Source organism: Acipenser ruthenus, chromosome 7, assembly GCF_902713425.1.
Source record: "Acipenser ruthenus chromosome 7, fAciRut3.2 maternal haplotype, whole genome shotgun sequence".
Classification (NCBI taxonomy): Eukaryota; Metazoa; Chordata; class Actinopteri; order Acipenseriformes; family Acipenseridae; genus Acipenser; species Acipenser ruthenus.
The window spans coordinates 50,434,559-50,451,826 of NC_081195.1; the positions used below are offsets into that span (position 1 = coordinate 50,434,559).

The 17,268-nt window shown below is 36.5% G+C and overlaps 2 protein-coding genes across 5 annotated transcripts in view; one reads left to right on the forward strand and one right to left on the reverse strand.

The window, feature by feature from the left end:
* Nucleotides 1-17,268, forward strand: part of cog5 (component of oligomeric golgi complex 5) — a 100,604-nt gene that overhangs the window by 1,922 nt on the left and 81,414 nt on the right. Inside the window, exons 5-6 of the mRNA XM_034024226.3 lie at nucleotides 833-902; nucleotides 2,187-2,307. Of these exons, the coding sequence (XP_033880117.1) occupies nucleotides 833-902; nucleotides 2,187-2,307 (191 nt within the window). The remainder of the gene's footprint in view (nucleotides 1-832; nucleotides 903-2,186; nucleotides 2,308-17,268) is intronic.
* On the reverse strand, nucleotides 11,480-16,103 carry LOC117414471 (G-protein coupled receptor 22-like). 4 transcript variants are annotated; one of them, XM_034024229.3, is made up of 3 exons: nucleotides 15,871-16,103; nucleotides 13,798-14,819; nucleotides 11,480-13,136 (listed from the first exon to the last, which is right to left on the reverse strand). In XM_034024229.3, exon 3 carries the CDS (start codon nucleotides 13,130-13,132, stop codon nucleotides 11,831-11,833), a length of 1,302 nt encoding a protein of 433 aa, XP_033880120.3. In that variant the 5' UTR covers nucleotides 13,133-13,136; nucleotides 13,798-14,819; nucleotides 15,871-16,103; the 3' UTR covers nucleotides 11,480-11,830. The 4 variants fall into 4 exon arrangements, with proteins under 4 accessions (XP_033880120.3, XP_033880119.3, XP_033880121.3 ...); XM_034024228.3 differs by having other exon boundaries at nucleotides 15,673-16,103; XM_034024230.3 differs by lacking the exon at nucleotides 13,798-14,819.

Consider the following 17,268-nt stretch of genomic DNA (forward strand, 5'->3'; position numbering starts at 1 on the left):
CCTTTCCATTTATGGTGAAACCTAGTTAGGACATTATTAAATTATGGACAGTATCAATGAGTTCTCTCTTATCAAGTTCTTAGCCTAGGTATTGGGCAGTAACAATTTACTGTTTTACTGCCACATTGATTTAACATCTGCCCATATCCATAGTGCAGGCCGCACCTTTTGTGATTCTCTCAAGTTTCATTACAGTGGTCCAATAAAAAAATATATAATTGTTTTAACCTGTAGCTTTTCCCACATTTGGTACACTTCTGTATTTTAGAATTTTAATCAAGTTTCAAAATGGTCATTGGCCAACAAAAAATAACCTACTGTATTTGGTTCCACTTTTGTTGTGTCTGTATTTCAGAATTTACTTCAGGTTTCTAAACTACAAGTAGTAAAAAAAACAGTCCATCAGAGGTGCCATGCCAATGAATTCCACCAGGGAAGTAAGTGGAATGGCACAAAAACACCCAGTTTAGTTGTATTGCTTTTCCTTTTTCGATTTAGTTTTAAGTTTCTTTTTAGTACTTCTGTACCACTATCCATCAGTTCATGTTGTAAGTGTCAAGTACATTACCGCTGTTGCTATTTATGGAACTGAAAGTCCACGAAACAAAAGACAACTTCTGTGCAACTTCTAAGTAATATTTTGAAGCATTTTTCACCATGTCAGTTGTTCAAGCTACAATTTTCTAAATAATCTCAGTTGGAGCTGCTTTGTAAAAATTGCAAAAATGTCCCCTACAACTAGTTGCCAGAAAAATGTTGCCCAATAGTTGTCTGGTGTTATACAGGCTTTAAAGTTATAGCTAAAAACATATTTTTGTTTTTGTTTCAACAGGATAAGGACCAAAATTGTGGATCCCTATAATAAGATAGTTTCCCGTACTGCTCAGTTAGCCAGACTACAGGTATGTCACACAAGCGTTTCTTGCTTATTTTCCTTACTTTAGACTCAGATTTGAAGGTGAAACTGCTGCGGTTTACTTTTAATAATTATCAGCCACATAGGTCTCTGTCTTTAAAAATACATGTTGTCTTGGGGCTATGAATTATGGTGAGCCGCAACTTTTATTTAAAAGATGGTTCAAGGATGTGAAAGAAATGCATGACAGATACATGGATAAGAGAATAATTTACATTTGTAAACCCCAGCAGTTGTACCCTGTTGGAAAGGATAATTAGAAACTGACTCAAGGTTGATTTTTACTGTTGTAGAAAAGGCAACAACATGGACTGTAGTTTCAGTCCTCTGGGAGATTATATAAAAACATGGATGGGTGGTTGATGCAATCCAGGCTGATTCCCCAGTGCTGTAAATTGTGGGTATTTAATGTACACATACCGACAGGGTATAGGCTGATTAAATAAAACCCTTAGTAACATTAGTCAGTGACAGGAAACTAGAACTGAAGCCCAACCCCTGAAAACAGTATTTGTAAATTAAAAAAAGAATACAAATTGAAGCTACTTGTTCTTTAGGGAGGTCACATGAGCCAAACAAATGGCATTGGTAATCTAATATTTGATGTGTGTTCATGTTTGAAAAATCGGAGGTAATGCACATGGAATGGCCCAGACTGTCAGGCTGGGGTTTGGAGATTGCTTTCTACAGTTGATGCAAGTTCATATTGCTGTCATGTTTTGACATTGCAGTGTAGCCTCACCAGTGTATTGTCATGATTTATTATCTAATAATACAGGGACACATTAGATAATAAGAAGGCAGATGTAGGTGTTACTTAATTGTGCACAGTAAAGCATCTCTAAACACTATGAGACAGTAAACCCAAGAACAGGTGTATTCATCAATACAAGTGAGTATCCTAGGCACCTTGAATAAACAGCCACTTGTCTAAGTCTTAATCTGGGTGTATATGAATACATGTGCCCTGTATGTCAGACATGTTTACATATCTATAGAATCGTTTTTTCAATTGTGATTAGTTATTGACCGTATTAGAATCTGCAGGTATATGGACATATCTGTCTGTATGTCAAACTTAAATTTTGACATATAATATTGTCAAATAATATATATATGTATATATAATATATATAAAAAAAAAAAAACATTTTCCTTCAAGTTGTCTTTGGTATAAGCATTCTAGATATAAAAAGCACATCTAAAGTATAAAACCTGATTGAGAAATTTTATAATTTGATGAACTGTAATGTTTTTATTTTATGATAAGGTGGCGTGTGATTTGCTGCGAAGGATAATCCGCATCTTGTATCTCAGCAAGAGACTCCAGGGCCAGCTGCAGGGAGGCAGCCGAGAGATCACCAAAGCTGCCCAGAGTCTCAATGAACTGGGTGAGTAACTTATTTACTGTTTTCATGGGGCCTTACTGAATTTTTAAGGTACATCAGGAAGGATCTTTACTGTATGTTTCAGTGAAGTTAATTTAACTGCTTGTCTCATACAGCTCTGCAGAGAAGACATTTCTGATATTCATAATATTCTAGGATTCTGAATGGGTTTGAAGAGTGTTTGCAGCTGAGGAAAGGGAAAGCTCCCTGTTCCTGCTTCCTTGTATAAACTGATTACAAGTCACAGTAAACAAGCTTTGGCACCCTAATTGATTTAATTTTCATATTTAATTTCCTATTTTTTTTTCTGACGGAGTCTGGAATAATGCTCTTTTCCCCCGAAATGATGACAGGTACACCCTGTGTTTAGATATTTTGTGGCACACAGAAATGGATAGCATATGTGTTTTTGGGCAGATTTAGTTACCCCCCCCCCCCCCCTTCAGATCTCGCTCTTTAGTTGTACATATATGCATTTCCAGGTAAAGCCAGCAGAGGTAGCTGTGGTCAAAATACTGTACATTTCAAACATGCAACTTTGGTTTCTGCATACTGAAGCTGGTCATTGCAGTTCTATACATGAGATACCAACATATACATCCTTAGTCTCAATACATATAGTGTATTAGGAAAACTTAAATAAATCTAAGCCACGCACTTTTAAATTTCTTTCGGCCTATTGATGTTGGAAATAATTTGTTTGATAATTGCAATAAAAATGTTTTGAACTCGTAAATGCATAATTGCATCTATGACTTTATAACCCTTTTATATACACTGCACCAAACAATGAAGATATATAGTGTATATTAGGCACTGCTGGACAAACTAATTCCCAGTATGCATAATCAATGCCGGGGCGTATGGCATTACAATCTATATACCCCTTTCTCTGTATAGATTGTAATGTGAGATTGCAGATCCCCATCACCTGACACCTCACCGGATACCTGTGTTGTATTACATGCTGTATCAGATCATTTGTGGCTACTGAGGATTGTTGGACATTTTTGGAATTTAACACTGAATTTCTCATCTCTCTCATACACTAAAGGCCCTTGTAATACAACAGTATGTTTGATTAAGGCTGCTTTTTTGTAAAGAGTTTGCTATGTTTGTTACTGCCATCCAGTAGTGCATTTCTTCATTTCTTCTCGTCTCTGTATTTTGAGTGCATGGCACCGCCTTCAATCTAAATACCACTGTTTTCTCTATTCTTCTTTGTGGTGTTTTCTGAAGGGGGTTTTATTTATTATTTTTTTTAAAGTACCTTTTTTTTTTACATCACTTAACACAGTAAACCCATGGTAGGAAGGTCTAACCTCCAGACCCATGCTGCCTGTTTGCTAATTTGAATGAGGGACGAAATGCTGCATTCAGATCAGTAGTCTTGATGGAACCCCGTAATACAAATTGCCCACATATTAAACCATTTCCATTTGTTTCTTCCACCTGCAACAGCAGCCTGAAGTGACCAACTGTCTTTAAGAGCACACTGTATTTTGCTGTGTGGATTATCTACAGGTCTCAAGAAGGTTAACTGTTTAGCTTTGGAGCACTGAATGAGTTTGGTGTCAGTGTTGAGTCTGTGAGAGGTTTGGTTCCATGTAGCATATGTAGTTTTAGTTTCCTCTGCATGATATTATTCAGGTGTGGAAGGTCAGCATTTAGCACCTGGGATTAGGAGGTCGTAAGGTCACTAACTGTCGTGGCGCGATTGAATCTGGGAGAGAAACATTGACAGATGAGTTCCATTCTGCTGTTTTGACACATTTTTTGAGCATTGGAAATTCTTTCCCACTACACAGTGCATTTACTTAGGTTGTGTTGCAAGCAACTTTGTTTATTGATACAAAGAGTCTTCTTTCCGGTTTGTGTTTTCCTTCAGAGTAGCTGGTCGATATTGAATGCAGTACAGTTTCATTGACTAACCTGTGTCTCATTTTGCTCTTTGCATCCAATGGTGATGCTTTGTTGTGTGGGATATGAGTATGGTGTGTGTGCTTTTTAAGATAAGGGCATGAATTAAAGTCTAAACTAATCTATTTGTTCACAAAGCATAGTGGGATACCTCAGTGGGATCTTATACTCCCATTAAATATTAAATAAGCAATTAGCAATGGTTTATAAAAGTGTCAATTTATTTTAACCCTGTTTTCATCATAATTTTAAAATGACCAATGTGTATGTCACTTCACTGCTGCAACTCATCCCTGTCTGGAGGGCTGAAGATCCAAATCTAAGAGGTTCTCGTCCCAGGAGGCAATGCCCACATTTCCAAACTTTGCACAGACATTTTACAACCATGTATTCCGCATACAGTATTGTACATACTTTGTCAGTAGTGAGTTTTTTACAGCCCAGGAAGTATCTTATTTATTTAGAATTTTTTTTCTGTGGAGCGGTTGGTGGATATCTGCAAACTAAAGGTTAACATTTATTTATAGTGCTGTACAGGAATGTACCTACTTTTTACTGATCTTTTGAATCCATATTAATAAGAAAACCATCACTCTAAACTGATTTGAGTAGTTGGGAAGTGTACTATGTACAGTATTTACAATGTGCAGTGGTCAAGGATACACTGTCCACTTTGTCAAGAACCACCTGCATAAATGTGTGTGGGATAACTCCAATACACGCTAGTACACAACCATGAAATCAGAGAACTGAGACAAGAGTAATACAAAAATACAATTGTAAGAAAGCTTAGTCAGCCCGAGTGGAATCCTAATGCATGATAAATCTGCATGTAGTATCTGGGAAATGTTCTTAGTTTTTCAATAGATTCAGAGTATTGTATAAGGGGTATGAAATAATATTGCTGCTTTGAAGTAGAGTACATACAGTGTAATTTCTTTTATTAAAACGAATTGCCCAAAGCATTGACGGATATGAATATCTGTTCATGCATTATAAGCCACAATAGAACAGATGGGAAGGTTAAAATACAGTGACCACCTAGAAGCTGAGAAAGCATGTTAAACCAGTTTAATACTCAATTGTCAAATTTAATTGGACTGTTGTGTAGCAAGGACACTGAAGATGAGTACGTCAGAGGTGACAAGGTTAATGACGTGGGGTTTTCCAGTGCCAAGTGTAGACCCAAGTCTGAGGTACTTTTGACTTAAAGACAAATTACTATATTTAGTTGGTTGTTACTATTCCGTGCATTTTAGGTTTGACAGTTAATGTGAAAAATATCAAATTCAAAGACTGTTCACCAAAACAAAGCTAGTTGCTTGTGACATGATTTTTTGAATATTTATTTCTGAAGGATGGCTTTCTCTCAAAGATGTTTACATGTTGTTGTGGCGGTGGTGTGTGTGTTTTTCTGGTTTCATTTGTTGATCAATAATTTGTGAAACTAGACAGACAAGTGTTTGATTCTTTTTTTTCTTGAGTGCAAAATGTTATTATGTGAGGGTAAGTGTGTGTTATCCAGAGATAACAGAAATGCTATGCATGATATATAATGCAATTTAATCCCATTTCTGCTTTGATTCTGCTGGCTAATGCAAGTTTTCAGCAGAAAGCAGGTACACTGGAGCCTGAAGGCCCAACATATTCAACAAAACAGACCCTGTTATGTGGAAATAAAATGAAAGAGCAAACTGTGCAGATGCACAGAGGAATAAGATATTTTACATAGATATCTTGTTTTGTGGTTCTAAATTCAACAAAAGCTAATTGAGTCCAAACCAAATGAGACCTTTTCACTTAACTCCTGGATGCTACCCGAGTTCAGCCATCCTTGATTCTGGCTGTAACCAGGGTGGGAATATGGCAGGAGGAAACTTTTTTTTTTTTTTAAGTATGTTGCAGTTTAATGTAGGCCAGATCCCGTTGTGTTGAATTATCAATGAGAGGTTTTTATTTTAACTACTGTGGAAAATGACCATGAAATCTAAAAAGTTTCAAGAAACCTTCAGGTGCGAATCACCTGCACAGTAGACCTTTTGTTGCTTTTTTAGTTTGATGCGGAAGGCTGCTTCCAATTACAGTTACTATCTCTGGCAAAACACATCCTCTTACAAAACGTAATGGTGCTTATAAGCACTTTTCTATATTGACTTGAGGCAGTTGTCTTTATAAAAAAATCAGTTAATGGGAGAGGTCTTTCACAAGGTTAAGAAGCTTTCTTGACTTGTGCATGGTCGCAGGATAGCACCCAGCCTCCGCCCTGTTAGACACCCAGCCTGCTGTGCGCATAAAGGATTTTTTTTTTCACTGCAGTTTCACATACAGTTGTACAGAATTCTTTCAAAAAACAAATTAGTGTTTGATTGAATTCCACATACAGTCCAGTGGAGAGCACAGCTGGTTTTCTTTTTTTTTTTCATTAGTATACACCATTACTCAATTCTTATAATAAATAATGTATAATGTGATATCTTGTAACAATTGTAAGTCGCCCTGGATAAGGGCGTCTGCTAAGAAATAAATAATAATAATAATAATAATAATAGAGAACCTATAACCACAGTAGACCTCCTGTTGCAAGCTTAACTATTATTATGCAAGCGTAAGAAGCATCTGTTGCCACAAGTGTAGTTTAATTGATTAACTAAAATGTGTGTGTTTTTGAAAAAAAAAAATTCTAGTCCAGCCCATGTGTGGGTTTTTTTTTTAAATTTTATTATCTTTTTTGAGGAGCTGCTTTTAGATTTTTTTTAAAAAATACCTAAAAGGGGATTTCGAACACTAGTAAAGCACTTCCTTTAAAACAACCAAGGCAATATCTCGTAAAGAGGCCCTAGAAGTTGATATGCTATAGTTATTTCGGGTGACTGGCTAGAAACCTTTTTGAATGTGTTACTTTATGTTGTATGTTACAGGGCTTAGGGGGCAGAAACCAGCTGCTGGGTTTTAATTACTTCATTCTAAAGTAGAGTAGAGCTGTATGTCTTCAGGTTTACATTCAAATCCCTCTTAAATCTCTTATTCCCTCTTGCCTGTATTTTGTTACAACAGTTCTTCACAGTAATTCTGCAATACATTGTGGATAAACAATAATTGTGTTTCTTCTTTACAAAAACCAAAATACACAGTAATATTAAAGAATATTTTAATTGTACTTATGTAACTTACTATTGTACACTGATATTGTGCTTATGATTTGTGATTAATTGCATAACTTTTTGTGCTTTATCTGGTGAAACCATTTGATTTGCCTACTTTTTTATATTTTCAATGTTATACTCTCCTCAGTTGTCATTGTAGTTCTGTAACTTTAGTTCTTTTTGGATGCTCAAGACTGCATTTTAAGTGTCCCGCTGCATAGAGACACTACACTTATTAGTGACTTAGTGTCTTAATATTTGGTACACAACTGTACATTACTATACAAAACAATAATTCTATACAAATCTGACATCTTCATATTATAACATATTTGTTACAGAAAAATATAAAGCACAAGTATTTGATTTTCTTATTTACTCATTTACTGCCACATAGGCTTTAACCTCTGGCCTTGTCTGTGGCACAGACTATATGCTTTGACATAGGATCTTTCATAGTTGGTACAGAGGTATATTCTAAGATTTTCTCAAGTTCCATTACAGGTGGTGCCCAGTGAACATTAACTGTTTCTTTATCAGTAAAATCTAAATTTTACGATCATGTACCTATTTTATATGAAACAGCTGTTAGGTAAACAAATTGTTAACTTTGTGCATGTTGCATAGTAACTTAAAACACTGAACAAAAACTGATATTTGTCTGCCATTTTGTTGAAGGTTGTAAAATCTGTTTGCAAAGTCAACCACGTGAGCTGTTTGTTTTGGAAGACGGTCGTGTTTCACCATAACTAATACATGTAAAGTAAGAGACCCAATCTGGGTCAGACCTCTTACTGCTCCAAAAAAAAAAAAAAACTGTAGATCAAAAAAAGCCAAGCCTTTCATGATTTGTTTTAACCTTAAGCTTTAAAGGAGCTGCAGTAGCCTCTGTGGGAGGCTGGTAAATAACTGTAGTTTCATCCCAATGCAAGGCCATTAATGTCTTGTGGTTCTTTTAAAAATTATAATTCAATATTGTATTCAGGCAAGTTAATAATTGCTGTTTTAAATCTAAACAAAAGCAATCATTTTTCCAAATAATATGTTTTGTTTTTGTGTGTCACAGTCTCTAACTGTAAGCTAATTCCCTGCAGTACAGTGAGTTAACAACATACTGCTTGCAATGACAATCTTTCCTAGCCTAATGATTGACTGAGGACGTGATGACTTTGTATTCCGTGACCTTTAAGATATGTGCAGTCAGCTGTGTCCTACTCGATTTTTAATCTTTTTTTTTTTAGTTATATTTCACTGTAGGTTTTAGAAGTTAATGTAGTGTAATTTTGCCTAAAGTTATCATGGACCAATTCCATCTAGATCAGTGGTTCCTAAACCAGTCCTGGGGACCCACAGTGTCTGCTGGTTTTCATACCAACTGGGCTCTCAATTACTTAACTAGAACCTTAACTGAATTGATCATTTGCTGAATTAGACCTTTTTAATTGTTTTCAGCTCTTAGCAGTTGCATATTTCAAGTTAGCTATACCATTTTGTAAGTAACTTGAACTCTGCAACTGCTTAAGAGCTGAAAACAATTAAAGGTCTAATTAAGCAAATTATTAATCCAATTAAAGGCCTAGTTAAGTAATTGAGAGCTCAGTTGGAATGAAAACCAGCACACAGTGGGTCTTCAGGACCGGGGTTGGGAACCATTGATCTAGATAAACCTAGCAGACTGGCTTTGAAACCACTTGTTTGTCGCATCACCGCCCTTCCTATGGACAGAATTTGGTTTGCTGGCTTCACCGAAATATCGTACCGGTCCAGGGTGATGGTAAGAACATTGACTGTGGTCGCAACACTAGCAAAAGACACACAAGCCTCGTGAAAGCAGCTGATCAGAGCAGTGTTGCTTTCTTGGGAAAGCAGAAGAACAACAATGGTTAGGGGAATGCAGCCCACACAGATGATGACATCCAGCACAAGCAAGTTCATTGTGACAATGTTACTGACAGAGTTAATCAGGTTGGACTTCATGCAGTAGAGGACGAGCACAGTCAAGTTGCTGCTGAGGCTCTTACCATGTTTCATAATTGACATAAGGGGTTCTCTGAGTGTTAAAAACAAACAAACAAAAAAAAATCTGAAGCGTGACATGTGTGTGGGATTATAGCTACCTGAATGTATTTTTATGTTGGCTCCATCAAAGCCGGTATGGGTGAATTAAGTACTGCAAAAATGGCAAGAAATGCTGTATACACAAGGTATTAAGAGATATTAAAGGTAGAATCACTGCTCCTCGCTTCACACGCTACATTTGTTAATCCTCCAAGTTTGGAATATATAATTACAATTTTTTTTCAACAGTATGTTCCAAATCCCCTCCACCCACATGACTTATGCACAGTAAGTGAAGGACAGAGTTGTTGTATAAAGCACCACTTATGGAGGCTGCTGTTTCCCTACTGTACAGATACCTGGGTTCTCCGGTGAAATCGAAAATAATTTAATTGAAATAAACCTGCTGGTTTATTGACAAGTCTAATTTGTCACAACCGTGTCTAAGCATTGGGAGATGGTCAGAGTACATTATATATAGATAGATATAGCTCTCTCTCTCTCTCTCTCTCTCTCTCTCTCTCTCTCTCTCTCTCTCTCTCTCTCTCTCTCTCTCTCTCTCTCTCTCTCTCTCTCTCTCTCTCTCTCTCTCTCTCTCTCTCTCTCTCTCTCTCTCTCTCTCTCTCTCTCACAGGCTACCTTCACTATAACGACCTCCCCTGGGACCTGGATGTTATCAGGGTGTTCACTATAATAGCGTTTGGCATTTTTCTGTATCGGAATAATGACAAAATGGCAAATTTGAATTGAACAACAAGGTACTTATGTCTGTGTTGTGACAAGGTACTCATGTCGCATGTGTCAGTAACCACATTGCAAGACAGAGGAGTTGGCGTTAAAATGCCAGTACAAGCGTGCAGGATTTATTAAACACAAAACAGAAAGTAAACAAACGGCTCATGTGATGCTACCAACGATGGTAACGCTCAGAGGACACATACAAGACAGACAGGCAGCAAGTCTCAGTCGAGCGCCCGTCTGTAAACAATCATTTGATCAAACGTAACAACTCCAAAAGGCACACAAAACAACACTAATTCCCCTCTGTGGTATGTTTAAAAGAAAACAGTAAAGAATGTACACTTACATGCTGAATATAGTAATTACATGTCCTTTCTCTTGAAAAAACTATCCAGCGTAGATTGCTCCTCACAGCCGTTACCTGGTTGCAGTTTGTATGAAGATGACTGACAGACAACGATTGCATTTGTACTACAATAGGTAATCTTTGAACTAGTCAACCTTGGATTTGTTTTTAACTGAGAGAATAACACACTTGACACTGGAGAAAGTTCAGTGTCAGTCAGTACTGAGATTGTTGTATCTGGGTCGATCCTGTACGTGATCATTCTAATAGGGCTAATTTGCATTGAAAAAATCGGTTCCTGCTGTTGGGAACGTTAAAAACGGGTGTTCGTTATAGTGAAGTTAGCCTATTTTTTTTATTTTTTATTTAATTTCTTTATTTATTATTTGCAAATCATACTCTCTTGTTTCACTGCCCTCTATTTCTTGCTTTATTTTATGTTTGTCAGATGGCAGAATAACAAAGAAGCATTGAAAAAGGATAATGAACACTCTGTCACACATCCATGCACAGAGCAAAAATGCCACTTCATTTAAATTATCGGTTAATCCTTTTCCCGTTTTTTAATTTCTCCATATTTCCCTTGGTTACTGTAGTTTAGTTTTGTACTTTTAGCATTGGGTTCTCTATGAAAATCTATCCAGCAATGTGGTTTTGCTCTATTGGCACAAAAGGGATCAAAGAGATTTACAAGATCACCTTCAGTCTTGCTTTTTTATTTGTATTTTTAGGCAGACAATTTCTAAACTAAATGCTTGTCTGGTTCTTTGTGTAAATATTTATAAATATAAGCTGGAAGAACCCAGGGAAAGCAGTATGACCCAGGATGTGAAATTAAAACCTTATTACTTTACTTGAATCTGACACTAATCTGTTTCAATATAAGCATGATTTTCATCAATGGTTTCTCAATTGAATCTTAAAGTGAACAGAAATTGAAGGTTTGAGAGTGAGTGCAAAGTTGTACTGCACTCGGACTGATGTAGCGCAAGAGCATTTTGAAATGTTTTGACTGTTTATAATAAAAGACCAGACATTTATAGATATTAAGTGTTTTTGTCTTTTTATATACTTATACACATTTTATATTCAATGTATATACACACTTAATAGTGATACCACACATTATAAAAAGCCATGCAATGTGTATATTGTGTTCTGCAGGATTGTATAACTTAAACATCTTTAATAAATAATAATAAATAATCCACCTTTGACTGTACATGTATTACAATTGCGTTTACAGTGATGCTTTGGGTCATTTAGTCCTTTTTATGTATTTTTTATTATTGTTATATTTTATTTCCTGATGTTTCAGTTATTCTCCAACTTGAGTAGTTGCCAAACATTTCTGTCTCGCCTCTTTGTCTTCAAAAGTCACCTTTGTGTTCCGTTTTGGGTCAATCCAAGAATTGTGAATGACTGCATTATTTGGCAAGGGCTCTGTCTCCACAATGGACACAACTCGCTTCTTCATTTTGCTTTTGAGGACCTTTTGGAATTTCTGTCTTGTAAAAGCGTACAACAAAGGGTGAAATATGGTAGTCCCATAGGCCATGACGAGAAACCCAAGTCTTAACCTTACCAACAGGTCACTGGGGCCTACACATAAAATGACAGAATTTAAAATGGTAATAGGTGTCCAACAAAGAAGGAATGTGGAGATTATCAAGAGGGACATCTTGAAGACCCTCCTTTGCCTTTCTCGACGCTCTCTGTGACGTTTCACTGCCCTTCTGAGAGCAATTATAACCGAAACAGAAGTTCGTACGCCAAACATGACATTGCGTCCAGTGCTGCTTTGTGACACGTCTATGGACTCATGCTGTGTGGTCAGAGAAATTGTCTTTTTCTTTCTGGCTTTTTTCTTCTGCACCGTTGAAAACCTGGTGCCAATCCTTATGTTCAAAGCCTGCAGTATTTTGTAGTAAGTGATCAACATGACAATGGCAGTGAAAAAGAAAATGGGGATCTGCGCAAGGAGGTGATAATACAGTCCCTGTTCAGTGTAGTATTGGTTTATATCGGTACTGGAGAGTGTCTTGTTTTGCCCCAGGTTTTCAGGTTGAAAGTTAAAAAAGCTGACCTCCATGAACGGTATCAGAAAACTAATGAAGGACACAATCCAGATTAGCGTGAGTAGCATTACTGTCCTTCCCATGGTCAGAATTCGGTTTGCTGGCTTCACCGAAATATCGTACCGGTCCAGGGTGATGGTAAGAACATTGACTGCGGTCGCAACACTAGCAAAAGACACACAAGCCTCGTGAAAGCAGCTGATCAGAGCAGTGTTGCTTTCTTGGGAAAGCAGAAGAACAACAATGGTTAGGGGAATGCAGCCCACACAGATGATGACATCCAGCACATGCAAGTTCATTGTGACAATGTTACTGACAGAGTTAATCAGGTTGGACTTCATGCAGTAGAGGACGAGCACAGTCAAGTTGCTGCTGAGGCCTAAAACAATTTCCAGCATGAGAAAGCCAGTAAGTGAAACCTGAAAGCTCAGTGGGTATGGCAGGGCTTGATTCATGTTGCTGCGGATGGAGTCTGTATCGTCTCTTACAGTGATGTTGTATTCCGACTTCATGGTGGCTTCCAGCACTGGGGGGGAATGCATTATCCTGCAAATAGAGATTTTTGATTAAAACTTAAAAGATATAAGCAAGCAGATGACATCATCATCGCAGCATTCAAAGCAACAGCTTTATTGGCGGGTACTTCTCAAGGACTGAATGTGTTTTGTTTTGTTTTTTTGTTTTTATAAATATGGAAAATGTATTCACCACTTATTTATTAAAATGAGTCATTCATATCTTTCTCCTTGATGTATCTTAGTGGGTAAATATGTTTTTGGATTTATAGTACAGTCATAGGTGTTGTAATCACTTTGTAATAAACACATTTTAAATACAGTACAACTGCACATTTTCAGTATGAAGATTATAGAGTAAAACAAAATCTATTTGCAGTAAATTGTTTGTATTATAAAAAAAGGCATTAATTAATATTGACATTGGGTAAAGTTAATTGCCAGAGTAATTTCAACCTTGACAATATAATGCAATGATTAGGGATGATATCTACCAATGATGATGTTTTGTGAGAGTAGGGGGTGGGGGGAAATGCCAAGTGCCAAATATATTTGCTCTGGACATTTTGAATTTCCTGAGAAGGTCATATAGGGTATTTTAGCAAGGGGATTAAAATTGAAATGGCAGCCGAACTTCATTGTTTCACAGGAAATGTTGGAAAATGATTGGGTTCATGCAGCCAGTGACTAACCTTTTCCCCAGAGTTTTTTGAAAGCCTCAAGAGGTTGTAAATGGGATGAAGTAGATTTGCTGTTGTTGATGCAGGATATCATTAGATCTGACCATTTTGTTTTTCAGTGCTCTTCAGTGATTTTTTAGCTGTGCTGTGCGCCTTGCAGGACTGTCATTTGGCTGTTTTTGTTTTGCTCTTGAACATAGAATGGCCATTTAGACTCTGGTCCTGTTTACCTCAAGATATGCAAGTCAAACTTCAGTGTTCAATGTTTTGGCCGCAGGGTAGAGGAGAAAATAAAGGAGGAGATCGGGAATAAAATGCCCAAGCCATCTGACATTTACAAATATACTGTATTTCCAGGCAGCAACTATAAGTAAAGCACACGTTGTGAATTATATATAAATACCGGCTTTTTTCCTTCTGCAAAACATAATTTGGTTTCCTTTTAAAAATGATTATATATTGCACTGCTGTTTTTTTTTTTTTTAACACAGTGAGGTAAGCAGCGCTGTTAATTCAGTTTAATTATAACCAGCTGCTACTTTAACACGGTTTCTTCTCATTAACAGAGTCAAAGAAACAATTATAAAACCAGGATTGCTATCCAGGATGGAGGCAAATGATTTGCATGTTACTGCATTAGTAAGCATCAGTAGGCTAATTTGAGGTTCTCTTCACAGTCCTTTTGTTTTGTTAATGTGATGTTGTATTGCTTTTGAAAGCTTTCGTTGACTGCTGCTGTCATGATTTCCTTTGAATTCTAAATAGGAAATATGTTGTCTTCTTCTTTTGAACACCTTGTCCGATACAGTGTAGGCACGGATTTGAGAACTTTCAGAGCTGCTCGTCTCCATCCAGTGAAAATGAAAGCATTTCCATTAGCCACAGTAGCCCTCCGTTTCAATCGGATTGATCAGCCTAATTTGCACAGTAATTTTATTTGTAAGAGCAAGTTGACTTTCCAGAGCCAGTAGGGTCACAATCCATAATGATTTTATAGTTGTTCAGTCTTTTGTGGTAACTTCATTGTGCATTTCCTGGAAATTTATAGAGATGGAAATGTGGTATTATTATTATTATTATTTTTTCTTTTTTTCTGGACAGGTATGTAACAGTATATCAATTTTAGAAATAATTTGTGTGAGGAATAGAATGCACAGGAGCCTAACATGAGTACACATTTTTTTTATCTTTGTATTGTTTTGATTTTTTGATATGCCATGTATTTTTCACTTTCTCTTTAGATCCATTGTCATACTAATTTAAGGTGTCTTCAATTTATCATCCATCAATTTTGAGATTTAAACACAAGTCAGTGTTTGTTTACTGAGAACCAATTCTGATGTGAGAACTTTTCTCTAATAGTGTCACTGGTCGGCAAGCCACACGGACCTGGCTTGTTGTTTTTCTTTTCCTCTGTCAAAGCAGTTTAAATATGCAAAGCTTCTTAGATGATAAGCATACAGAATATCAACAATAATGTTTATTCTGTAGTATCTTGCATGTCTAGCCATAGTGTTCACACAAGTGAATTTAATACCTGATTCTGAACTATGTTTGACTCTAAATGAAGGTACTAAATTCTTAGTTTCATTAAAATATAGCTTTACTGTTTATTGTTTGATGTAGAAATGTCTTACCACAACTTGGTCCATGCCTTCTATGATTTTTGTAAGTAAACAGACGCATGCCATATTCCAGCAGTTTTGTTTGGGTAACTTCTATTAATTAAGTTTACAAAATATTTGAGGGACTACAACCAATATCTCCTTTCCTGCATTTCAAAAATTATAAAACAAGCAAGCAGCATCATGAAAAAATAAAAATCAAAACACACTTGGATTTTTGTATTTAAAAAAAAAAACAAAAAACACACACACGAATTCTTACCTTGGAATGAAACTGCTTTGGAAAAGCATCCTCACACATGTTTGAAGTAGTCCGATTTTGGATTTATTCACTAGCTCCGTTTTCTGCCAGCGTGCTGAATTTAATAACATCAAAAGCCCTACTTCAGAATTTAAAGACACATGCCTCCATTCTGTTCATTTGCCTTGAAATGCATGATATTGAAAGAACCTGGCATACCTGTTACTACAGCTTGCTGGTGGTAGTTGTTGTGTCTGCTGCTGCTGCTGCTGCTGCTGCTGCCGCCTCAGTATCACTACCAGGGAATCGATAACCCTTGAAATTCCCAATGAAAGTAATTTAACATGCTGAAGTCATCATGTCTCGGGAGACAACATCCAGATCCAGTCTTCCTGAAGTGAAAAGTGTTTTACACTGTGACTGTTGGACAGCTTTCACAGTATGACATTGTGACTTGTTTCTGTGCCCCACTGCAGAGAATTGCAGTGCTAGCTCTTATTGTGATTGGTCTCTCGTAATGGGCTTAACTCTATCTTCACTATGTAGGAGATTTCTTTTGTTCTATTTTTTTTCATGCTGGTGATGGGTTTTACCAGGTTTAGCAGAGTCAGGCAGGATAGAATCAACTTTTTTTAGTTTTCATTTAAAAAAACACCAGTAGCAGATTTGTAATGAAATGTTTGTTTTTATTTATAATCACAGGCTCCAGGGTCTTGTTCACACATTACAAATTAGGCTACTTAAGTTGTTTGGAGATGTGTGTTTGCTTTTCAATGAAGGAGATTTCAGCTGTGGGCAGCACATTTTAATATTAATTTTAGCCAGCATTGTTTAAAATTGAAAATGTTCCTCACCCTGGTAATGTTTGAATGGATTTCAAACATTTGTGATTGATAGTTTTAATTACTTTAGCTGTCAGAATTCAGGAGAAATCACTGCCTTCCATTATTTTTGTTTATTTGCTTCAGTGTGTGAAATAAAAACCAGGGGGCACCCTTTGTATGAATGATTAACATTGGAGACGTTACCGAAAACTGGAAGGATAGGGAATTTCAATAGCAGCTTTTTAATTTTATTTATATCATTTATCATTAGAGTACCAGCAGAAATGGTTTGGTACGCACCAAAATTAGGGGTCATCATCCACGTCGCTGTCTAGCTCCACCTCCCCTGACAGTTCATACAATTAGGATGTCAAAGATCAGGGGTGCAAATTTGGAGCTAGATTTTTGATATTTATAAATGCTGTAAAAACATTTATTCTGTCATATATATATATATATATATATATTATATATAAATTAACACGACGGAATAAATGTTCTAATATAACTGTCAAATACATTGGATTTACAGTGTAAACAAGCTCCTGTGTCATGTTTTATCTCTGCGTGCTGTTGTGAATCACACGAAAAAAAAAGTCATGCAGTGAAGTTCGATCCAAGCTGTACTGCACAACAGATATAACTGAGGGAAACAAAATATTAATTAAAGTAAAATGCTTAAGTAATTTTTTTTTTTTGTAACTCACGTTGAAATATAATGGTTCTCAAACATCGACACCTCCTCTCATCCGCTTTCAGTTTGGGAAGCGAAGCATCAGCATACTCCCCGTAA

Coding starts and splice junctions, on each gene's coding strand:
- LOC117414471 (XM_059027215.1), bottom strand. CDS start 15,782: ATGTTATTAAATTCAGCACGCTGGCAGAAAACGGAGCTAGTGAATAAA. Junction 13,137..15,672: donor CAAAGCAGTTTCATTCCAAG/GTAAGAATTCGT, acceptor CTCTATTTGCAG/GATAATGCATTCCCCCCCAG.